Source organism: Meles meles, chromosome 4 (assembly GCF_922984935.1).
Source record: "Meles meles chromosome 4, mMelMel3.1 paternal haplotype, whole genome shotgun sequence".
NCBI classification, from domain to species: Eukaryota; Metazoa; Chordata; class Mammalia; order Carnivora; family Mustelidae; genus Meles; species Meles meles.
The window spans coordinates 55982891-56007558 of NC_060069.1; the positions used below are offsets into that span (position 1 = coordinate 55982891).

At 45.4% G+C, this 24668-nt stretch overlaps 2 protein-coding genes across 5 annotated transcripts in view; one reads left to right on the forward strand and one right to left on the reverse strand.

Moving 5' to 3' along the window:
* The window catches only part of MCF2L2 (MCF.2 cell line derived transforming sequence-like 2), a 253852-nt gene that overhangs the window by 162306 nt on the left and 66878 nt on the right, over window positions 1–24668 (forward strand). The window lies entirely within an intron of this gene.
* On the reverse strand, window positions 5–16716 carry B3GNT5 (UDP-GlcNAc:betaGal beta-1,3-N-acetylglucosaminyltransferase 5). Of its 3 annotated transcripts, none has more exons than XM_046003462.1 (3): window positions 16580–16716; window positions 12284–12390; window positions 5–1577 (listed from the first exon to the last, which is right to left on the reverse strand). In XM_046003462.1, exon 3 carries the CDS (start codon window positions 1266–1268, stop codon window positions 123–125), a length of 1146 nt encoding a protein of 381 aa, XP_045859418.1. In that variant the 5' UTR covers window positions 1269–1577; window positions 12284–12390; window positions 16580–16716; the 3' UTR covers window positions 5–122. The 3 variants fall into 3 exon arrangements, with proteins under 3 accessions (XP_045859418.1, XP_045859417.1, XP_045859419.1); XM_046003461.1 differs by lacking the exon at window positions 16580–16716 and adding an exon at window positions 15759–15880; XM_046003463.1 differs by lacking the exon at window positions 16580–16716 and adding an exon at window positions 15759–15880 and having other exon boundaries at window positions 12277–12390.

The following is a 24668-nucleotide window of genomic DNA, read 5'->3' on the forward strand; positions in this document are numbered from 1 at the left end:
GGTTTTCAAACTATTTCTTTGTTTTTTCATACTCATTTTACTTAAGGTATCAACAAATACATAAAGTTTTTTCACCCAGGTTTGGCTCAGTGACAGTGAAAACATACAACATTCAAGTACCATTAGACAAAGGCAGCCCTACAAGGATACGTGTTAATAGAGGTCAGTCTGCAGAGGAGAACTATCTTAATTATCCTGCAGTATATTTGACCGAAAAACCCTTTTGAAATTGTTTTGACTTTGGGGTCTGTGGCATCCCTCCAGAGGTCCTGAAGGTCTTGTACGTGTCCATGAGATGTCATCATTTTATCGTAGATGCAGGGATGATAAGGAGTTTTCCCTTCCCCGGAGAAAAACACATGGTGTTGTGGTACTATCCCCATTTTATTGGCACAAAGGCCCATGAACACATCATCTATGTAAAGACTAGAGTTAAGTGTCTGTGACGCCTCGTAGACTTTGGCGGCTACGTCGCCAGAGATCACGTAGGCCGCTCCAGCAGTATAGTCAGGGTAAGACGGCCACTGGTACATTTCATAAGGGACATAGTATTTGCTGCGTTTGTCTCTCACAGGAGGAGCTCCGCGATGAACCCGACCAATCCAAAAGTCCTGAACACCAATTTTTTCTAAACTTTGAAGGTATTGGATAAGATTTGGCATATGAATAAATATGTCATCATCAGCTGTCATAAGGAATTTGGCATGAGGACAAAAGCTGTTTGCCCAACTGAACTGCAGAAGTAATTTAAGAGTAAGATTATAGAAAGAATCAGCAAAGTCTTGCTGGATTAGATCACTGTATACTTGATCTTCCCAGACCAGTTTTCTCTGCAGTTCTTCTCTCGTCAGTGGGTTAGCAGGTGTCCCTAAAGCAAACAGAGTTTTGATGTTGGCATTAAGTTGAGACTGAACGTACTTCTCACTGCCCCACGTTTTTCTAATTGCGGAACGTCGATTGTAGTTTTCGGGAGCAGTTTTTACAAACAGTAACAGGAGGATGTCTTGTGCCTGACATTTCTCCTCATGGTTAATCAGGTACTGGTAGCGAGTCGTCCCATCCACACTCTGCTTAAGAGACAGGCTGTCATTCACAAAGTCATAGCTATTTATGAGGTATCTGTAAGAGTAGGACTTCATATGGCTCACAATGTGATTATCGATGGGTCCCCAAAAAAACATGAGGCTTAGTACAAAACACGTGGCAAATAACTGAGCGAACTGCCATTTTTTCACTCTTCTGCCACTCACAAACATTCTGACATCCATGCAGCTCCGTTTTTACTTAGGGTTGGTTTTAAATGGGCGCTTGCTCCTTCGAGGCCATAGAACTTGGTATCGTGTAGAACAGATGTCCATCTTAATACACGTCCGTCATTAGAAAAATAGGAGCGTCTCGTGTCACAAAATATTGTCTTTTCATGCCATTTTTTCTGGGATTGCGAAAGAGTGGAACGCGCAGAAGGAGGAGGACACCGGCCTGTCAGAGTGTTTCCACGCCGGCATCCTTCGCTGAGTTAGGTGACGGGCCTCGTGTCGCTAGTCCATGGGCTTCCTTCTGTGAGAGTAAAGTGCCACCTGTTAGAGTCAGGAAGAGAAAAGATGCCAAGTGAATGGGTGAGAGTGACCAAAAAGGAAGAAACAACTTTTTGTTCTTCAAAATGAAATGTAACGTGCCAGATGTGGACAGAAGGTGACGAGGCAGCTCGTGTTTAGCAGGGGCATACAGATGTTTATTTCTTGGCGGGGGCAGGGGAGGCTAGGGAAAGGGAAAGAACCATTCACTCCCTGCTGTCCTCCCCTTCAACATATGGAGGCCCTTTCCTCATCTCAACCCTAAAAAATAAAAAGCCTCCCAAATGGCTATGAGCCTATACCCTTGAAGTTCACAATCTCACATGGAGGAGTATATTCCTGGACACATTCTGTCCAGGAATATACTGATCTGCAGTGCAGCCAGGATGAAAGGAGCAGCAGGGACCCCTTGTTTTAGGGCACAATGCCTTTCTTACAAGTTAAAGGCTCATGGCAACGCTGCATCAAGCAAGGGGTTGCCATTTTTCCAACAGCATTTGCTCTCCTCATGTCTCTGCATTCCGTTTCGGTGATTCTCACAGTATTTCAAATGTTTTCATTATTATATTTGTAACGGTGATCTGTGATCAGGTGACTGTGACTCGGTAAAAGACTGGATGATGGTTAGCATTTTTTATCAATAAAGTATTTTTTAATTAAGGTATGTACATTTTTTTAGACACACTTCACAGATCACAGTATAGTGTGAACATAACTTTTATATGTGCTGGGAGATCAAAAAATTAATTTGACTCACTTTATCAAATCCGCTGTGTCTCCAAGATTATGCCTGTATATAGTTCAAGGCAAAATAGGTGAATGATGAAAAGAAAGTTCATAACAGTTAAAATTCATTAAAGCTTGCCCCAGACAAGACAGGAATAAGAATAAGATTTTGTTTTAAAAAATCAAGGTTTGTAAATCAGGGAGTCGAGATACATTTTCAAAAGCACAGCCCAAACTCTCTCAAACCAAAATGACTTTGTGAGCCCCACATCCATATAGTCCTTTTCCTCCTTTTTCATTTGGAAACTCAACAGGCATCTCAAATTTAGTACATTCAAACCAGGAAGGCACAGGGTAATAGCCAAAGAGCACCGTCTTTGTAGTCTGGCAATGTGAACACCAGCGCTGACTCTCCCGCTGTGCACCTAATCCGGGAATCTGAAAAACTGGGATGACCCCATTTAACTCAGTCCTTATGCAAGTAAAATGGGAATATACACAGAAATATAGATAAAGGGAGGTAGACAGGTACTTACCTGCACACAGGGACACGCCAGTGCCATTTCTCACCCCTTCTACGGTCTTCTCCCCTAACACCTGCTGTTGCCATTTTCCCTTTCTTGTGTCTGAGGGCAGTTCATGGGTCTGTGCCAGAAATCTGAAAGTCCTCCTTTTCCTCCATTCCATAGCCAGTTACTTAATCCTGTGAATTGCTTCTTCTAAATCTCTCTTCACCTCTTCCTGTTATCATCACCTCTCACCCAGATGAGTGCAGCAGCCAAAACGATCCCCGACCGACCCATCCTCTACCCTAGAGTGACCTTTCTAGAACTCAGATCTAGGGGTGCCTGGGTGGGTCAGTCTTTAAGCGTCTGCCTTCGGCTCAGGTCATAATCCCAGGGTCCTGGGATCGAGCCCCGCATCGGGCTCCCTGCTTGGCAGGAAGCCTGCTTCTCCTTTTCCCACTCCCCCTGCTTGCATGCCCTCTCTCACAGTCTCTTTGTCTCTCTGTCAAATAAATAAATAAAAATCTTTTAACAATAATAAATAAAAATAAGACTCAGATCTAACCATGAGACTAACTGAGCTCCTTCACCCCCTTCAGACGCTCCCTCTAACAGATGTCAGAACCAGAGTGCTGGCTGGAAGCTCGGCCATGCTTGCTAGTTCACACGTGGCAGCCTTTGTACCAGCAGTCCTGTGGCCTGCTGAGCCCTGCTCCATTTGCTAATAAGTAGTATACTATAATCTTCACTAAATTCTACAGGCATCCTTTTCTGGGAAGTCCCTCTAGCACTACCACCGAAGATGAGGCTTCCTCTATTACCACAGCACATTCTTGCACCCATTTTCCCAGACTGACTTTTTAAATTTAGCTGTCTCTGCCAATTACACTGTGAACTCTGTGACTAGGGCACGATGTCGTAGACACTCTGCCCTCAGCATGCAGGTGGTCAGTGTCTGACCTGGTAGGCATTCTCTGAATGTTGGTACAAAGAACCGTGGTGGGGGTGGAGACATCCTTCACTCAGACAGCTGGTCACTTGCGAAGAACTGGGGTCAGGAGACACAGTCAGTCACATGTCCTCCCCTTTCTTTCATGACTAGGAGACAGCACCTCCTGTCCTCAAGTACTCTGTCCCCCATGGCTTATCCGAAGTAAGATACATCCTTTTGCCTGGAGAAGTATTCTCTCCCCTCAGGGTTAACATATCAGTCTCCTGGGCTTCAGACTGACAGGGACAGGACCACGCAAGCTCCACTCAGTCCGGGCTGGCTGGGTAGCCGAGCCCACATCACAAGCCCCAGGAAAAAGGCTCTGCATTTGTGCTCAAAGATCTCAACCCCAAGTCCCGCGCCCTTAGGCCGTGCTATGAAACCAACTGCATACATGGAGAGCACCCTGCTCTGCTGGGCTAACCTTGGCTGTGGGACTTCCTTCCCAACTTCTGGCCTTTATATATAGCTGTGTTACCTATCTGCCAAGTTACTCCATGTTGGGCTGATAACAGCAAAGACCAGGCATGCAAAAGTCCAAGAAGTATGGGAGATCAGAGCCAACACTCATGGAGACTTTGTCCAGGGATAATCATCTTATCTCGTAGGGTATAGATTTTAAAACTTGCTAGTGCCTCTGAGGAAGTCACAACCAGTATTTAAAAAAGGAAAAGGAAAAGAAAGAACAAAATAGAGAATGGCATAATGCACTGAAAGTAGTTTAAGTATCACTGTGTGAAACTTTCAGTTTTATGTATATGTGGCTTCCGGTTGTAATGTAAAATGTATTTGTGTGTGTGTGTGCTTTACCATCAAAAGAGCAAGGGATAGATCAGAATTAGTAATTTCCCCTCTTGGTTTGGCTGGTCTTGGTGGACCGAATCCTCTAGAGTAGAATGGAAAAGACAGTGGGAAACATCAGTTTCTGATGGTGGCATCTGCCTAAACTTTGCAGAATCACTTTCATTCCATGGGAAGGGGACACTTCCTCTTGGTCTTAATAGTGCTCACTTCGATAAGGGTCCCCCTGTGAGGGCGGATATCCCCTTCTGCCTCTAGAACTGGAGGCTTAATGTAAAACAGCAGAGAATTCTTAAGGGCAGATTTTAAGATCCCCTAACTGTTTAAGAATTCTAAGAAAATTATCAATTGAAACTAATCTGCAGTTTCTATTCCAACAGACCCTGGGCAAGACACAAAGAGTAACCTTTGGAACTACAGGCAAAACCAGCTTCTCATTTCTGAGCAGCTGCACTCATAATGTTGCAATGTCAGCTCGCTTTGCACCTATTCCCAGTTGTTTACAAGTCTGAGCTTCTTGCTAGACAATCAGCCCACAGGCCTGACTCCTCCAACACCCACATAAACACTTGACTCACAGAGGCCCTAGTATCTCTCCAATGAATGGGGCCTATTACTCCTTTGGTTGGTGTGTTCTGCTGCTAGCATGCATTCTAGCAGCCAACCCCGAACATGCACTTATCCCCCTGCTCCCCACCCCTGATACATGTGTATTTACCTTATTTCCCTATATTTCTTCCCCTGTTCCCCACTGAGCTCAAAGAGTCAAAACAGTTTCTGAAAAAATGACAAAGAACCTGTTGCAAAGCCAACAACCCACACTGCTTTGTTAGGTTCAGAACAGCACGTGCAATTCTAAAACAAGATTCCTCCCACCTCGGCAGCTTGAATTGTTTAGCTGTCATTTATACCAGTCATAACCAAAGCCCACTGATAGGACTGATCTGATGAGGGGGCGATTAGGAAAGGTGAACTACTCTTTGGCAGTGCCGAGCTTCACTTTTATAACAAAAGAACCCCCAAACTCCTCCAAATCAAACATAGTCCCTAGGCAGCATTGCCCGACCAGAAGCAAAAGGCCCTTCCATGGTCTAAATTCACGAATCAGAACCAAACAGCATTGCCCACCAGCCCTGGCTTTGCCGGTGGGCACCACACACACTCCATGGACTCCCCTCCTCTGCTTCACACAGAACCTTCGGCTTGTCGCAAACACATCTTCTAGCTTCCGGCTCCAAAGGGAGGGGAGGCCACCCATAGAGAAACCCACAGGCCTGCCTGAGCTGGAGAGAAAATGCTGGGCCTGCCAGGGAACAGAGGAGCCAGATAATGCCTGTGAGCTCAGGAACCAGCCCACCAGAATGCTGTGCCTGCAGCTTCCTTTGTGCGCACAGTGCGCAGCGCAGAGACCAGGCCCCAGGCTGCAAGCCCCAGGGCCACCCCCTTTGGGGGCCAGGTTCGCTGTGCAACTCAGCCACCCTCCCTGCACTCTGAGTCCGTGACTTCATCTGCAGATTGGGGGGTGAACGTCAATGTATTGTTATCTAGGAGATGTAAAAATTACAGATGACTTCAGAGTCTTGCTGGGAAGAGGAAACAGGAAAGACCATAGGAGAGAACAGGACGAAGAACTGCTCAGAGGCAAATACAGACAGTCCCCAACTTACGATTTGTGTATTTTATGATGGTGTGAAAGCAACATGCACTCAGTATACTGAGTGTTTCAAATTGGGAATTTTGATCTTTTCCCAGGCCAGTGATATGCCATATGATAGTCTCTGGTGGTGCTGGGCAGCAGCGGTGAGCGGCAGCTCCCAGTCAGCTAGGCAATCATGAGGGTAAACAAGCACTACACTTACAGCCATTCCCTTTCTCACTTTCACTACAGTATTCAATTACATGAGCTATTCAGCATTTTTGTATCTAATACACTTGGTGTTAGATGCTTTTGCCCCACTGTAGGCTAATATAAATGTTCTGAGTACGTTTCAGGTAGGCTAGGCTAAGCTATGCTGTTTGGTATGTTAGGTGTATAAATGCTTTTTTGACTTCCAGTATTTTCAACTTACAGTGGGTTTACTAGGATGTAACCCATTCCTCCATTGAGCAAGACCTGTACGCAAATATTTGGACTATAACTTGGGTTTGCTTCTATTTGGGCTGAAAAGAAGGAGCAGATTCTCTTGGTATTGTCTTTCCTAATAGAAGTAGCCAGAAGAACAAAGAATAGGAACATCAGAAAAGAAGGTGGCTGACCCTACCCCAAATGCTTTTCAGTCTGGGAGCTGTGCCCCACAGTTACTCAAGAATATTTCTTCACAAAAGAACTCTTTAAACTCTTCCAGAAACAACTAGGGACTACAAGTTGCCCTAAATGACCCCTGATTTTTTTTTTTTCTACTTTGTTCTTGCTGGTAACCCATTTCTATGTTGAGTCTACTTTAGTGGATCCTGAAATACTATACAAAACCTGATGAAAATTTTGAAGTTTTAATCACGATAGTGAGGCCTACACTTTAAGTTCAAGTCAAACAACCTCAGTGTTCAACTTTTCAACAAATCTGACAAGTATGTGAGTGTTTGCTAAGGAATCATTATGCAGTTGGGCGTGGTGGGAGTCATGCAGTAGTATTTCATAGTCTCCTCTCTGAAAACATCTACAGTCTAGTTGAGACAAGATTCATGATGCCCACTTGAAAATTCAGTTCCAAGGACAAAAAGCAGCAGATCACAGTACATTGCAGATAGCGTCACAGCACTAATTTAGACAATATCAACTCTAGGCAAAAAAGACAGTCCCTGGTAGTCGAGATCAGTGACAGCAGGATAGGAGGGCCTGAGGATGAACAGGATTTAGATGGTTACAGGAAAAGAAGCAATCTCTTTCAGGCAGGAAAGGAAAAAAAATAGCAACATCACAAATATTTGAGATACAAGCAGGTATTTGAAAGCAGAAAGATCGGGGCCCACTTACGGGGAACCTTGAAAATGAGGCAGAGGAGTCAGTGTGTGCCGAGAGCAGCAAGAAGTCACAGACATTTCAGTTTTTGTTTGAACAATAACTGCCTTGTCAATATGCATGCACTAAGCATCGTATGAAGGGACTAATCTGGTGGTGGCACTCGGGATGGATGGGGGATGCCTGGAGATGGGGCCCCCAGCTCCCTTGGGGCCTCACACTGAAGCAGAATGAGGTGAGGAGGCCCGGTCTAGGGTGGTGGAAGTGAGGAGGGAAGTCAGGGGTAAGGAAGACCCTTTGGAGGAAAACAAACCCAGCACTCCCTGCTGAGTGGCTTGGGATGGGAGGAACGGAGGAGGCGGACGTCTGGTTTCCAGCATTAGCCACACAGGAGTGGCAGCTGGTTTCCTGAGTTAGGAGTGAGGACAGCGTGTCTGGGTTTGGGCTGGTGTTGAGCGGAGGTGTGAGAGAGTCAGCCGGTGGGGCAGTCCAGGGGGTCAGGTGAGACTGGAGGAGGCAGTGGGACTGCAGAGGGGGCAGTGCTCTGAGCATAAGGAAGGTGGCTGCTGGGAGGACCAGAGAGGAGCAGAGGGGCCCCGAGGAAGGAAACTCAGGGGAAGGAGGAGTGGGAGGAGGCAAAGAAAAGGAAGTATCTGATTTTACTTTATGCGCCCATGAACGCGTGTGTATTTCACTTTACGCGCCTGTGTGCATGTGTATGTTTTACTTGATGTGCCCTGCGTGCATGCGTGTGTTTATGTGGCATCTCAATTCATTTGCGCAGGTTTGAGCTCAAGGACTAGGTAATGTCTTTTGACAAATGAAAGAGAATACTGTACAAATTCTGTAAAACTTCAGATGGTTATTTCTTCTAAAAAGGAACTATTTTCTTTCTTTCTTTTTTTTCAGAGAAAGGCAAAGAGAGCACAAGCAGGGGGAGGGTCAGAGGGACTCCCCCACTGAGCAGGGAGCCAGATGCAGGGCTCAGGACTCCATCCCAGGACCTGGAGATCATGACCTAAGCCAAAGGCAGATGCTTAACCATCTGAGCCACTCAGGTGCCCCAAAAAAGGAACTATTTGAAAGGGCTAGTTCGTAGAAAGTTAAGATGGGGTAAAGAACAGTAGAGGGTGATATTCAGATGGCAGGAAAGATAAGGCCCCAGGTGGCGCTCTGGGCAGGAGGAGAGCCCTGGGGCAAACAGTGGGGTCTGTGCTGGGAGTCAGGAGGGGAGAGATGGGGGTAGGTGGAGCAGGGGAGGCAACTTCCAGGAGGAGCAACACTGAATCTGAGACCTGAAGGCTGAGGAACAGGAGCTAGAGAAAGCCCATGGGTTTGAATTCAAAATGTATCTGTTTTTGCTTCCACCCATCTGTTTCTTGACCATAGTTTCTGGTCATTGTTGTAATAGATCACCAACATCTATTCTTAGAGAAACTGTATTTCCAAGTCTTAGTAGACCTGCGACACTCAAGTCTAAGGAGCCCTTGTGTCATGAAGGGTATACCATTTTGTTCACATACCCTCCCACACACTTAACTTATTGGCAAGAAAGTCATTTAGGTGGCTTCACCTACAACTGCATTTCCTTTGAAATTTCAAATTCCAGTGCACACTCTCTGGTCTGATCGCTCTTCAACCACAGTCTCTTAAATAATCCCCCAGAATCCTCTGCCCACACCTTACCTGCTCCCTAACACTCCCACCCCACCCGGCAATCTCCTGACCTTCCTTCTTCCCCACCTGCCTGTCTCAGATGCAGAATCGTCTGGCACCTTTGCCCTCCTCTCCTCTCCTGCTCTTCCATCCCAATGACACCAGATCTCTGGTCCTTCCTGCCTTCAGGCTGCAGGGGAGGCATAACCCCCCGGGCAGGCTGTGTTACTATAGATGGTGATATGGAGCTGTGGGCAGAGGGCTCAATGCTGTGTGAGGAGAATTCACTTGCCCTGGACCTTCTCTCTCTCTCTCCTGTCCCCTCATCAGCCAATGTCAATCTTCTCCCTCTGTCTGTGCCCCTCACTCTTAGCTGAGGCTTCACCTCCTGCCCACAGAAAAAGGAGAAGACATCACATGTATTGTCCCTTCTCATTCCCACGTGGGCCCCCTCTTCCCGGATCCCCAGGCTGGCCAACCATCTCCATCCCCTCGGTAGAGCACACTTTCAGGGAGAGGCAGGGGAGGCACTCATTTAGAGCACAAAACTTAAAGGTCATAAAAGTATAATTATAAACTAAGGATGCTCCTTCAGTACATCAGTTTAAAAAAAAAAAGAGTACTTCAACCCTTGATATTTAATATACCACTTAAAGTCCCATATGAGACAGTTTTGGTTCCTATCCAGGCATAACTCAAAGGAAAGAAATATGACATTTCTGTCCATCCTTAGGTGGCATTTTGCTCTTCATTCCAAGCATTATTTTCCTGGCTTGTTCTAATCATCTATTCCCCCTAAAGAGAGCTAGGACCAATCCTCAAGAGCCTAGCTGCCATGTTAAAGGAAATCAGGTTTAGCCCTAAATTTATGGTAAATGCTGTAATTTGTTCTCCTACATTTTTCTTAGTTAAATTCATTATAGTCATTGGTGATGAGTAACACAGCTGGGTATGGTTTAGTACAAACTGCCTATTCTGTTTGCTCAAAACAGAAGGTAACAACCCAGAATTTGAATTTACAACTCACATCTTAAATGTGAAAAATTAAATATTCCCTCAGTTGGTATTTATTCTTTAATCCATATTTGAGTGTTTCCAATACAAAGCCTATAGAAAAGGGAAAAATACTACCCAGTTGGGGTCTTTAGGTGTTTTTGTGGCTGTGACTTTAGCTATAAAAATTTAGCTGAAGCCACTGGCAGAGATCAGAAACCATCTAGAGTTGTTATCTATCCAGAAACAATACAGGGTTAGTTCTGGATTCAGTGTTACCCAAAGACTCTAAATTACAACTTGTAGCAAGCATGGATGTGGGACAGAGGGAGAAATTAGTTATAAAACCCACAGTGTGAATCTAGTAACAAGTTCCCCATCTATATAAACTAAATTATATGTTTCTTTATAAGTTAAACACTGGTGGAGATTTCTGTTTGCTGGTTATAGGGGAAAAAAAAAAAAAAAGACAAGGAAATACCAAATGAACAAACAAGTAAAGGCAGGCCCTAAGTAAAGACAAGCACTAAGGAAACTGGTGGCGAGGGACTATAGAGTATTATTATATTTCAGAGGAATTACATTAAAAGTGACTGAAAATTCCCAGTAACAGAATTTGAAACAAACAAAAAAGCAGAAATACAAAGTAGGTCTCTGAGAGGTCAAACAGTTGCTTCTCTAAGCTTGGCCTTCTGTACTGATTCCTGAGGCATAGTTGTTTGTGTAGACAGGGCTGCTTGCTCTTTTAAATACAATTCTTGTCAGTTTTGTTCTTGCCTAGTTAAGAAACAAATTTCTCGTTTTGCCCACTCTAGCAACAGTTGCTAGCCTAAGAGTGTTTACAGTGCTCTGGGCTCTGTTCTGAGTGCTTGAAGTTCTATAGAGACTCTTTAAGCCTCACAGCAACCTATGAAGGAGAAAGCTCTCCCTGTGTTGCAGGAGAAACTGAGGCACCCAGACATGGGGCTGACCACGTAACCTCCAAAATTCCAGAATCTGTGGAAGCTCAGAAGCAGCTGATGGGTTCCAGGTCCTGTCCCTGAGCTCTGCACCTGCCTTCCTCCCTGGCACGGGCCAGCTGCTTTTCCTACAGCGGCCATCAGGATGAGAGGACAGGGAAGTGAGAGCCGCAGGGCCAAGAGAAGCACCCACCAAGGCAAAGAATCTGCTTCCCTCAAGTCTGGAGTCATTTACATTTTACTATCGCCTGCCTTTTGTCAGAGCTTGTTCTCACTCTCTTTGTAACCCACCCTTTCTTTAACCTTCTCTCTCAATTTTCCCTCCTTCTTTTTCTTGGTCCCAGTAGCATAAGAGAATAGGCAAAAGCGACGTGAGTCTGTATCCTTTCCTCCACAAAGAAGACTGGGGGATTTAAGGGCAGAAGGGGGTCAAGAAGTAAGGAGGGAAGGAGAGGAGAGTAAAAAGTACAGGACTCAGAGAGGATGTTTCAAGCAACTATTTGATGAATAAGTATTGGATGAAATGAAAGGCACATCTGAGGTAATATTATGATATGAAAAATAGTGATTTAAAAATAGGGTGACGGGGCACCTGGGTGGCTCTGTCAGTTAAGTGTGTGACTCTTGATTTTGGCTTAGGTCATGATCTCAAGGTCATGAGATTGAGCCCTGCAGTGGGCTTCCATGCTCAGCGTGGAGTCTGCTTGAGATTCTTCCTCTCCCTTTGCTCCTCCCCAACCCCCACTGCTTGCTGCACACGGGCTCCCTGTCTAAATAAAAATAAATAAAATCTTAAAAAAAAAAAAATAAGGTGATACCATAATCTGGTATAAACCCATTATATGAGCTAGACATACAGGCTTCTTGTCCAATGGCAGTTCATATGTCCTACTCTATTGTATTTGGAAATAACATTTGACCGAGAGTTTACAGAATACAAAATAATGGTGTAAAATATAAGATGTATATTTAACATTCCAGTCTCAATCAACATTTATTATAATAGATTAGTAACATTTATTTAAATATCTACCTGTTATAGGCATTAGGTGGAACTGCCCCAAAAGTAGGTAATGCCTACATTCAATTAATTCAACAAATATGAATTTACCACATACTGTGTAGTAGGCCATAGGCAAGGTGCAGGGAAGGCTTCCGAGATGTTTCCAGTGTAGAACCCCCTAGTGGAGTAAGCAGGTGTTCTGGTGCAATCTGGAATCTGGACCTGATCGAGGCACATGGGTAGAAAAACCAAAAGAGTTTTAGAACATGAACAAAAGTAGACATATTCTGTTGCTTCCATTTACTGGTCACATGAGTTGACTTTGCTCTAAACAATGTGCCACAGTCTTTTCTGAGGATCATTTGAGGCCATTTATTTGACAAAGTGTCATCTAAATCAGGTGTTGAATCTATGCTAATTTCCTCTCTCTAGAAATTGTTCATATATCTGTACCATGTCAATACCATTAGTCAGTAGCTAAATTCTTTAGGGGTTAATCACCTTTCAAAATGATAAGCTATACACTAATATTCTTCTCAAAAAATATTTATTAGATATAAGTTTTTAGAAATACTGATCTGATTGCTAAGGGGCACTTAACACATCCCAAGTACTGGTGAGACTGAGAACAGTAGTATCATTACTAATTAGCCGAACATGCCTTTCCATCATCTTTGACAGGAAAGAACAATATGGTTCCCACAAACACTTAAAAAAAAAAGAATTTCTACAAAGATGACACAGCCAAAAATTATAAGGCCCTGTAAATTATGGAGGAAACCCAAGCTGAGTCAGCTTTTTAACTTGCTCTGCCTAGAGCACTGTCAAAAAGTTGCAGAAAAAACTGTAGGAAAAGGAATAAAGAGATAAAATATGAAATTTTAGGTGGATCTAAGCTGTGTGATAATATTTCAAACTTGGACTTTTAGGGGCTTATTGTCTACAGACATGGTAGAACATTCCTTTCTGTAGAAAACTGTCTTCCAGGATCAAAGCCTTCACTACAGAATATAAACAAAGTTTAAAAAATAAGTTATAGATAAAAGCCAGTCTCTAAACTTCCAGCATTGAAAAGTAAAAAATCAGTTCTGTTTATTCTAAGTTTACATTTCACCTGATCAAGTTTCTTACCTTTCAATATGAAGATTCTTATACCTCCTATATATATGTGTGTGTGTGTATATATATATATATACACACACACACGCATAATATAAGAAAAATATCCTGGGGGGCGCCTGAGTGGCTCAGTGGGTTAAGACTCTGCCTTCGGCTGGTTCATGGTCTTAAGGTCCTGGGATAGAGCCCTACATCGGGCTCTCTGCTCAGCAAGGCACCTGCTTCCCCCTCTCTCTCTGCCTGCCTCTCTGCCTACTTGTTGTGATCTCTGTCTGTCAAATAAATAAATAAACTCTAAAAAAAGAAAAATATCCTGGATTTGCATCGTTCTGGCTAAATCTTTGCTGGCAAATGGAAGAGCTCTTATAATAATTTGTTGTGCCTTAACTTCTGGAACATAAACACAATATATGCAGCTCCTAACAAGATTATTCTAACAATGGAATAAAATAATGGCTATGGAAATATTCCAAAAAAGGTTTAATGTGCTATAAAATGCAAAGCTTAGGGCAATTCAGTTGAGCATGTACAAAATTCCAAAAAGATAGGATACAATGTTACTTCAGAAAGAGACCACTTCCTTCGGAATTTCTCCCAGTTTCTTATAACATCCTAATATTCTGTTATGTAGATTATGGGGCAGTTGGTCCTGAGAAAGAACTCTACCTACAGTTTGAAAGTCACCAAGTGCAATGATTCCAGCCAAAGTGACCCATTTTAAAAGATGACCCATTTCAAAACCCAAGAGTTATTATTCAAGCTGTTCTATATTTAAGAATTAGAAAGTTATTTCACTTTCCTACAATCTTTTTATTTGAATCAATCTTTGATAAAAGGGGAATTTGATCTCCATTTTAAGGAAATATAATGTGACGTTTTTACTTGCTAGAGCCTGCAGTTTATTTTGAAAATATTCTCTACATTCTGAGCTTTTGGGGGACTTTTTTGTTTGGGCAAGTCATTTGTGTGTAATAGCACCGATGCCTCCTAACCACCCTTCATTTTTCACTTCCTCGGAAACAGCTTCTCTAAGCTTTAGCCTGAACTCTCCCTGTCATAATGCTCATCCCCATCAGAAGGTGCTGGGGGTGAGCCCCAGGGGAACTAAGGTGAGTTCTGAGGTGAGGGAGTCAGCCTCAGCTTTAGCCTCCCAGTGCTCAAATAAATGGAGTGGGCTTGTAGGATCATGGGAAGGGACGGAGAGAAGGAGCAGGAGACAGAAGGGTCATATGAAGTGTCTAACGTAAACCTTTCAGTTTCTCTTGCTTTAAAATAATAATTAAAAAAGAGTTGAACAAATAAAGCAGTCCTCCTTCCCATGTGACAAGATGCAAAATCTAGCATTAAGTTTCTTTTGAGAAACTTAATTTCCCAACTTAATTTTTTAGCTGCTAATCACCAATTTCCCTTTCAGAAAGTTCAAGAGGGGCTCTTTTCTGCACTACCACTGAACATAACTATCTCTGAGCATCCTTTTCTGGGTCAATTTCAGTTTCTCACATCCCTCTCCCTTCCCCCATAGGGACCAGGTAAAGTTCCCAAAATAAAGACACAGAGGAACAAATCCAATTCTAACTGATGTACTTTCATCAGAGAATTACCCTAAATAATAAGAGCTACATGCCACCAGCAGACACTGTGCAGTTACAACATCGGTGTCCCTTTAACATGACCCATAACCTATGAAAACCAACACTGGATTAGAAAAAATATAGGCTGTGTGGTTAGAATCAGATGCAAAGTTACTACTTTGACCTATATTGTATCTGAGTAAGCAACCGGCTGTCACTTCAGATTGCAAAATAAACTTCGGTTACAAAATAAAATTCGGCAGTTAAAATAGAGTGGCCAAAACCTACCGGTAACAAGAGGTCTCCTTTCCCAGTTTCCTCTGCCTGCCCACTTCCTTGTCTCCATTTCCCTAGTCGGTAACTCGCCGAAGAAAAGTTTCCCCAGTCTGGCGGCTTCCTAATTTCCAGCCCGACGCAGGCTTTCTACCCGAATTCACCCCTGCAGCGCAGGGATGGTAGCGTGATTGGGGATCCCATCCGGAATCCGGGAACCACAGGGCGCGGTGTTCGCCCGCGGGCTCCCGCGCTCTGGTCCGCCTCGGTAACCCCGCGCTGCGTCTCGGTATCCACCTCGCCAGAGTTCCCCGGGGGACGAGGAACCCGCTGGGCCCCAGAAAACCCCAACTGGCGCTCCGGGGCCCCAACCTACCTGCCGCACCCGGGCGGCACTCGGCCCGGGGTGTCGGCTGCCGGGCGCCCGCGCCCGCCAGCCAGAGCGAACAAAGACGCTCCGGAGAGGGAACGCGCCCTCCCCGCCGCGCTGGCGGGCGGCGGGCAACCCTGCCCCGTGGCGGTTAGGGCCTCCCGAGTCTGGGCCGCTCGCGGTCCCGGCCAGAGCAGAGGGCCGAGGCCCGGGTGTCTGCTCCAGCCGTGCGCCCTGGCCCCGGCGCGCATTCCAACCTTAAGTCCTGGAGCCACCCATGCGAGCAGGCGTGCCTTCACCTCCTCGCGGCTCCCTCCTCCTTTCTTCCCCTGTCCTTCTTTCGGAGACTTCTCCTGGTCCAAAGAAAGCTAAAGGAGAGTCCGCGTCTCCCTTCCCGCAGTCCGAGAGCGGCTCCGGTGAGGAGGCGCGGCGCAGTGGGGCCGCAGCTCGGGGCGGGGGCGGGGCAGAGGCTGGGCGGACCCGGGCCCTCTCTGCGGAGCACGGGAGCCGGTCTCCCGTCCCCGGCACAAAGAACCAACCAGCCGCGGAGCTGAGGCTTGTCCCCCCTTTAGTGATCCGGAAGGGAAGACAACATTTCCATCCACGAGGGCCCTCGGCCCCTGTTAGGGTGCGGTGGGCTGCAGAGCATTTTTTTTTTTTAATCGTTACGATTGATCACACATATGAATTCCATATGAAACTGGTCTCCAGACACTTTTCATTAGGAAGTAGAATTTGTTAGACTAATGATACGTTCGTTCAGAACACACAACAGTTATGCATAGACGGTGGGTAAGTTTTGACTGAACTGCAGTTCTCCGATCATCTGATTTTCATTCTTAGAGCCAAGAGTTCTAAGGGCAGGCTAGTCTTGTAAAAGATCTCTTGTCGCGCCACTTATGCCTTGAGCTTCTGGGGCCTAAGACACAACAGAAGAAAACCCTAATTTACATCAAACTAAGCTTCCCTACAGCAGTTCTTTTAAAAAATACAATTGGGGAGGGATCACACCCCCCCCCCCATGATTTTACCTTAAAGCCTAGCCCAAATTCGAAGACGGCTTAAAGCAAAAACTCACCAAGTCCAAGCCCAGCTCCTTAAATTCCTAAGTCAGGGGCGCCTGGGTGGCTCAGTGGATTAAGCCGCTGCCTTCGGCTCAGGTCATGATCTCAGGGTCCTGGGATCGAGCCCCGCATCGGGCTCGCTGCTCAGCAGGGAGCCTGCTTCCTTCCCCTCTCTCTGCCTGCCTCTCTGCCTACTTGTGATCTCTCTCTCTGTCAAATAAATAAGTAAAATCTTTAAAAAAAAGAAATTCCTAAGTCAGAGGTCGGGTGTCTTCCTGGCGCCGGAGCGAAAGTCGGTGGTCTCAGAACAAAATTTGCCCGCTTTAAATATCTACCTTCCCCGGGCGGGGGCGGGCTGGAGTCGGCGATTGGTGAGGACCCAATCAGGGGCTCCCGGCGGAGGGTGGGGGTGCGGCAGCCGCGAGACTGCCCTGCGGCACAGCCAGTGCATGTTTCCTGCACCTTTCGGTGTTCACTGCCAAAGTCGAACGTGGCCCGCGCCTCCGTCGCCAACTCGGCCTTTTGCTGAAGGTGATGGTTCCCGCCCCGCCAGTTCTTCTTGGTGTTTGACGACTCCAGGAAGTACCCACCCTACCGCGTTAAGTTCAGTTAACTGAGATCGTTAACTTTGATGATCGACTGTGAGCCAGAATCCGCTAGAAGGGCCCCTTTGAGTTGTTTCCCCCTTTTCAAAATACTTCATGCACGTAACTGGACAAAATCGGGAGAATATAAATTTCTAATAAGGAAAGAGATTGTAAATAAATGCTTTATGGATTTGGTTTCTTGTCCCCCAAATGTTCTAGCCTTCTCCAATAGAACAAACATGATCATTTAACAAGTAATATTTTGAATGATTTTGTAATTGTACATGTTTCAGAACATGACAGAAAACAAAACATTAACCCAAATACTTCAGTAAGGTAAAAAAAAAAAAAACTTTGGGTTTCTTGTCATAAAGGCAGTAAGACTGGTAATGGGTTAAAAGTAGATTACTGAATCATGGGGTGCCTGGGTGGCTCAGTGGGTTAAGCCTCTGCCTTCGGCTCACGTCAGGATCTCAGGGTCTTGCAATCGAGCCCCACATGGGCTCTCTGCCCAGCAGGAAGCCTGCTTCCTTTTCTCTCTCTGCCTGCCTCTCTGCCTACTTGTGATCTCTGTCTGTCAAATAAATAAATAAATAATCTTAAAAAAAAAAAACAAATAAAAGTAGATTACTGAATCAGAGTTTGAAACTGTAAACACAACGTTGTATTTGTTATTTCAAACTCGATTTTTAGGAAGTTTTGTAATAGCTGTCTTGAAGCGCTTCACCATACTTTCAACCATGCAATTCTTTTCATATGTTACCTAAAGAGCATGGTCAGCATTGCTAAGAGATCATAGTGCCATATGCATGTCAGACCACATACAGAAATATTAACATAATGTGATTTGTAAGGGAGTCACTGACAGTGACCCATACATTAGCTGATACAGTTAGTAGCTGATAAGTTAGTACAGCGCATCACCTCCCTTCTTTATCTGTATGAAATAAAACCCTTGATCATGGTTCCACATAGAGTTCCCCCCACCCCAGCTGTCATATGTATATGTTCTATTTATGTGCAAATGTTCAATTACCATTCTATTCCCTCCAGGTCATTCGGAACCAGGTCCACATACACAGATGTCAGCACCTGTGTCCCACCTGCAAGAACACCTAGGACTGTACCTGCAAGAAATACAAACTGACCCAAATATTGAAAAACATATAGAAGTAAAACATAAAATCATTCACTTACACCACTCTATTTACACATAGACAGAGAAATCATTTCAAAAGTGAGTCAGGAGGCTGTAAGAGGATGTAGGGCTTGCGGTTGGGGGAGGGGAGAGGATGTAGATGGGAGAAGGGACCCAGCAGAGTGAACCAGAATGCCTGCTCTGGTTTTACACTCCATCCACCCACACACACACACCATGCAGGGAAGAGGGCAGCAGCCTGGCAGGCCCTTTGGCCATCTGGGAGCATTTCTTTTCTGGAGGCTGGTTCCCTATCCCACCCCACAGGAAGAGGAAGAGGATGATAGACTTGGTGATATAGAAGAGAGTACTCATGTTTCTTTTATTGGGAGAGAATATATGAACATCCTAAAACTAGTTGGAAATAAAATTAGGTGATAGTGGGGCACCTGGGTGGCTCAGTGGGTTAAAGCCTCTGCCTTCGGCTCAGGTCATGATCTCAGGGTCCTGGGATCAAGCCCCTCAGCGGGCTCTCTGCTCAGCAGGGAGCCTGCTTCCTCCTCTCTCTCTGCCTGCCTCTCTGCCTGCCTCTCTGCCTGCCTCTCTGCCTACTTGTGATTTCTGTCTCTCAAATAAATAAATAAAATCTTTAAAAAAAAATTAGGTGATAGTAGTGATGCTGATTTGACAGCACGGAGAAGGACCCTGTCACGGTCCTCGGTGTCCACAGTAGCTGCTTATGAACAGAGACTACTACAATTAGATTTATAAATGACTTTAAATCTCTCTCTCTCAGAAATGTGTTTCACAGAACACTAGAGAACTATGGAAAGTACTGGGGAAAGTACTGTACCATCAAAATGGTAAACTTGAAAAATGAGAAGAATTACAATCGGCATGTTAGATTGAGAAGGGACAAGACAGGCAGAGATAGAGCAGACGGGAAGCAGATGTAGGAGAGAGGGCCAGAGGGGAGGGCATCAGGGCATTATCATGTGTTACGGGCAGAGAAGAATTTCACCTACCTCCAAAAGAACCTGGGCAGTGGTAGAGGCAAAAGAGACCTGAAGAAGAGAGGAATGTTGACTGAAATCATGAAAGCAGCAATGGATTTGATAACTGACTGGCTTAATGGCTAACATAGCTGAAGCATACCGACATGGTGCCAGGCTTGACTCATTTAACTTCAATTTGTACATTCTGAACTCTCTTAGACAAGAAATTCCCTCACAGACCTTGTACAGATACTGTTCTCTGAATTCAGACACCCCACAGGCCACGTGTTCCCTAACCAGCCAGGTTCCTGCAAGGCTTGGGCTGCTAGAGAGATGAGGTGGTGTCCTGACCTCACTCCCTGCCGACCAGGGATCTGGGCAAGGGACCTGGCTTCTGTGTACCTCACAGTAATTCCTGCCCAGATGGGACCAGTGAGGACTGAATACAAAAGCCATCACGTATGTGGAGTACTGAGCATGGGTAGGGCCCACTGCATGCGCTGCATGGATGGCCGTTGTCCTCGTGCCCACCCCAGGCTGCCGAGAGCCCCTCTCACGTGAAGGGCCAGCAGAGAGGGTCTTCATGCTGCCTCCGTCCATAATCTAAAAGGACCTGCTTGTTTCTTTCCACGTCTTCGAACGTCGTTTCCGTTACTATGGCATCACCCATGAGAATAATGCAGCCCCTCCTTGGCTGCCCCTTCCTCCCGCCCTACCCACCAGCCCCTCCCACCCCACACACATCCTTCTGGGCTTCTTTGCTGTCTACACTTGCTCCTTGGTGATCCCATCCATCTCCATTAGTGCCTGATTTCTATTTCTAGTCTAGATTCTGGGCTCCAAATTCCAGTGTCTCCACTCAAATGTGTCACATCAGTCTTAAGCCAAGCATGAGTGAAACGGACTATTCAGATGCATGCTAGTGAGCCCGTGAAGGGATGGGACTCAAAGACCCCAAAGGCCAGAATCCTCCTTCTCACCAGTGGACCCAGCCCAACAAGTGACACGTCAGTAACAGTCGGTGGCCTTTTGTCACTGTGAAATTTGTCTGCGGATCTGTGTTCCCTGCTCTTGAGTGTCCTGAGACCTCTCAAGGGCGGACATCCCATCCCACATATCTCCAGTTCCCTTGAAGAACCTCCTGTCATGCCTTGCACAGAGTAAGTGCAGATTAACTGCCAGTCGAGTTGAATTTTCATTCGTCAGATGTTCAAATTTCCATTCCAAGAAGCTTCGCCCCCAGAACAAAGGTCCCTGTGTACTTCTCCCCTGAAGCCACCAAGGCCCCAAAGCAGGCGCTGGAGGCACACCAGCCCCTTCCCACAGCTCTCGCCTCTGCTCCTGCGGTTTGGCACCCTTCGGCACCCTCCCTCAATTCCAGGACCTCAGTGCTTGGGTGAAACCGTTGTCAGTCTGCCCAGAACAGGAAACTGAAGGGGACTGAGGGTACGCAGAGGCCCTCACCCGCGGGCCATTCTCGGAACCCACCTTGTCCCTTTCTGTTCTCATCTGCCTTGGGGAGCCCTGTCCCCCCAATGGTCAGCTCCTTCCACATCAACATACAAGTCTTCTCCGATGTGTTCATCTTACCCTCATTGGGGGCCCCACAGGGGTGAGGACAGTCTTGGAGCCAGGCCTTATTTGCTGGGATCCTCCTTGGCCCAGCAGAGCTGATGGGGGGAGCCCCACTGGGGAGGCGGTGAGTGGAAGGGAGGCTGGCGTGGGTTTCCCCTCCATGCTGCCAGTGCTCAGACAGCCCCCCGACAGTGAACTTGGTACCACTCCCCTATGAGGGTTCACTCAGCATTTCTTCTCCCCTCCCCACCTGCGGATCTGGCATAGGCTTTACCGGCATCCCCCACCCCCCGCCCCCACCCCGGGCCTGTGGGGTTCTGTGCAAGGCCAAGGGCTGCCTCTCACTCCACCTATTACTCAGGACAGCATATCCAAATGGAGTGAATGAGTGACATTCATGTAGGGACAATCTGGAGTGTTGTCTGGTAATTGCCCCAGCCTTGCAGAGCTCTCCAGACTGAGTAGAATGGGTCCTGGGATGGGCTGGGACAGAGAAGACAATACAGAGCATGGGAATGTTCAGAAAATAGTTATTGGCTATGGTGCAGGGGCTACATGCCTGGCCCAGAGGCAGTCATTTGTGTTAGAAATGTTGTACTTAAAATTAAGTTTGGTTGTGCTGATAGAATATCATTCTCTGTGTCCCTCTTTTTTTTTTTTTAAAGATTTTACTTATTCATTTATTTGTCAGAGAGAGAGAGAGCACACACAAGCAGGCAGTAGCAGGCTCCCTGCCAAGCAAGGAGTCCGATGCAGGACTCGACCCCAGGACTCTGGGATCGTGACCTGAGCCCAAGGCAGCGGCTCAACCAACTGAGCCACCCAGGCGTCCCTATGTGTTCCTCTTCTTAATAGTTAATAATTACTAAGTGCTCATTGTGGAGTATTTGTGGTTCAAATCCTACTCAAACCAATTCTAAAGGACAGTTATAAGCCTTCCTGGGATTTTTATTGAGTATTACTTAAAATAACTGGACCATTAATTAAGAGTTAGAAACAGTATTGTTATACTGAGATTTTTCTTATAACAGCACTTCCAAAAGGCCAGCTCTAAAGTCCTTGACACATCATATAATCTGAAACAACATACATTTCATGAATCAGTCTTGGTTGGTCTGATGGTATAAGGTCGTAAAGCCCAATATCAACACCTATTTGATCCTGCAGGTACAGGGCTAAGGAATACTGGGAAAAGAGAGCTATATCTCTGAGAGGTATGTTTTTTATCATATCAGATAAATAAACAAATAAACCCTCTTGGGAGGAAAGGGGTTAATAGAATAATGGAATATCTGCTGAGTAGATACAGATAAGAATGGGTCTGCAAAAGAGGTACATAAGGTGGAAAAAGCAGTGCATCTTTTCTCAGTGTTTTTTGATCTTTCAAATTTTATTTTATACATATGTATTTTCCCTTTGGGAATCTCTTTTTTGCAATAGATTTCTCTTTGTTTGTATGAAGTGGAAGCCTATTCGCAGTCTCAAATTTTTTTCTTTGCCAAAAATTATTGAGTTACTTGGATATTCCTGTTGGAGTTAGTACCAGCACTACCCTTTCCCATGAACTGAAGTAATAATGGTTTTCCTATCAGCAGTAGTCCAGGAATCTCCTTGGCATACCAGAAGTCTCATTCAGGATGTCTTAAGTTGGATTGCCGATATGCCTGTGCACCGTGGCTCTGAGATTTGAGGCAGATCCCTTGAAGCTTACACATAAATAGATGACGGCCTGAGTCAGCCCTTTTTCTCTAACCTGCTTACCTGTGTCCTCACTGTGTGGACCCTGTCGTTTATGGAGCCATGCTACAGAGTCAGAATAGTGGGTCCTGTTGCAGTGGACTGAACTTCAGCCTGGGCACATCAGTTCCCCTGTCACTGGCTGTAGAGCCAGAGGGCCTGGACTTGACCTCCGTGGCAGCACCTTGCCAGCAGTTTGACCTCGGTCAAGTCACGTAATCCTCTGAGTCCCAATTTCCTCTTCTGCGAAATAAGAATGACAATTAATACCTATTTCTGCTCACAGAATTGGTGTCTGTTCCTTAACTCTATTGCTCATCCATTCGATGAACATTTATTGAGAATTTACCTACTTATAAGGCAGGTGGACAAGGATAAATGAAACAAGGTATATGCCCAGGAGGAGCTCTTTTGTGTTGAATGGATTAAAGACATATACACGTTAAGAAAACAACTCTACTTCATATCCATTAGGTGGGCTATCATTTAAAAAAAAATGGGAAAATGGCAGGAGTTGACAAGGATGTGGAGAAATTAGAAGCCTGGTGCATCGCTGGCGGGAATGTCAAGTGGTGCAGTCACTGTGGAAAACAGTGTGGTGGTTTTTCAAAAAGTTGATAATAGAATTATCATATGACCCAGTGTTTCTACTTCTGGACATATACCTCAAAGAATTGAAAGCAGAGACTCAGAGACTTGAACACCAATGTTCATAGCGGCATTATTCACAAGAGCCAAAGGTGAAAGGAACCTAAGTATGCATCAACAGAAGGATAAGCAAAATGTAATATATGCAAACAACTAAAGATATTCATCCTTAAATAGAAATGAAAGTATGACACATGCTAAAACACGGATGTATTTGGAAACACCATGCTTAGTGAAAAAAGCCAGACACAAAAGGGCAGACGTTGGATGATTCCATGTAAACGAGGTGCCTAGAATTGGCCAGCTCTTAGAGACAGAAAGTGAAATAGACGTGACCATGGACTGGGGGGAGTGAGAGAGGAATGGAGAGCTAGTGTTTAATGGATACAGAGTTTCAGTTTGGGATGCATGAGAAGTTCTGGTGATAGTTGCACAACATTGTGAATGTACTTAGAGCTACTGAATCACACACTTACAACTTGTTTAAATGGTAAATTTGATATTATACATATTTTGTAATTAAAAAAAAACTTTATAATCCCTAAAATGTTATCCAGATGCAGGATGGTTAACTTGAGTTAGGATTCATGAGATTCGGTTTATAATCAATCCCTCTTTTAAAAAGTGTGGTATGAGTAGAATTACTTTGTCATTATTTATTCCATGATATTGAGGAACAAGCATCCATCCAGATAAACTTTAATCATAATTTATTTATGCCCCATCCTCTTCCAAAAAGAATTTGAGGTAGTTTACTCTAAACATGTCAGAGTAATGAATGAGGTCAGATCCAATTGACATAAGACGAAATATAGAACCTGAGAAACAAAAGAAGAGGAAAGGGAACAGATGGCACATGGGCAATAGCAAAAGTCTCAACTGTGAGCCTTCCAGGAGCCAGGGAAGTGTTTCTGTTCATCAGACCTTTTCTTAATGCTTAAAATATCATTGGTTTCAACAGGATTATTGTTTGAGTCTGTGCTGTTCACATTGTTACCATTTACAGTTCTGAGAATTGATTGTGCCATTACAGAACACCTAATTGAAACAGAAGAAGGATATAGAACCAAGAACATCCTTTCTTAAGTCTGAGCCCGCAGGGCCTGTTCTGTTCTTAAGGAAACGGGCTCCTGGACAGTGGCCAGCCCTTCTGGCCAAAGCATCTCCTGCCCCTTTCCCTGGGCTCCTGCATCAAGTCTATGCTGTAGCCTGGCAGGATGAGCATCTCCTCCATCCGGGGTGCCCTCTGCCTCCCTGGCTCCCCATCTAGCCCCCAGCAGCATGGTTCCTGCCAGGCCCCTGTGTGGCCAGAAGTCCCACACCCTGATTGTGTTTCCTTCTTCTTGGAACACCCTACTGCCTTCCTGGCCAAGTCCTCACCTCTTCCAGAGGTTGGTTCAGATTTCCCCTGCTCCAGGACATC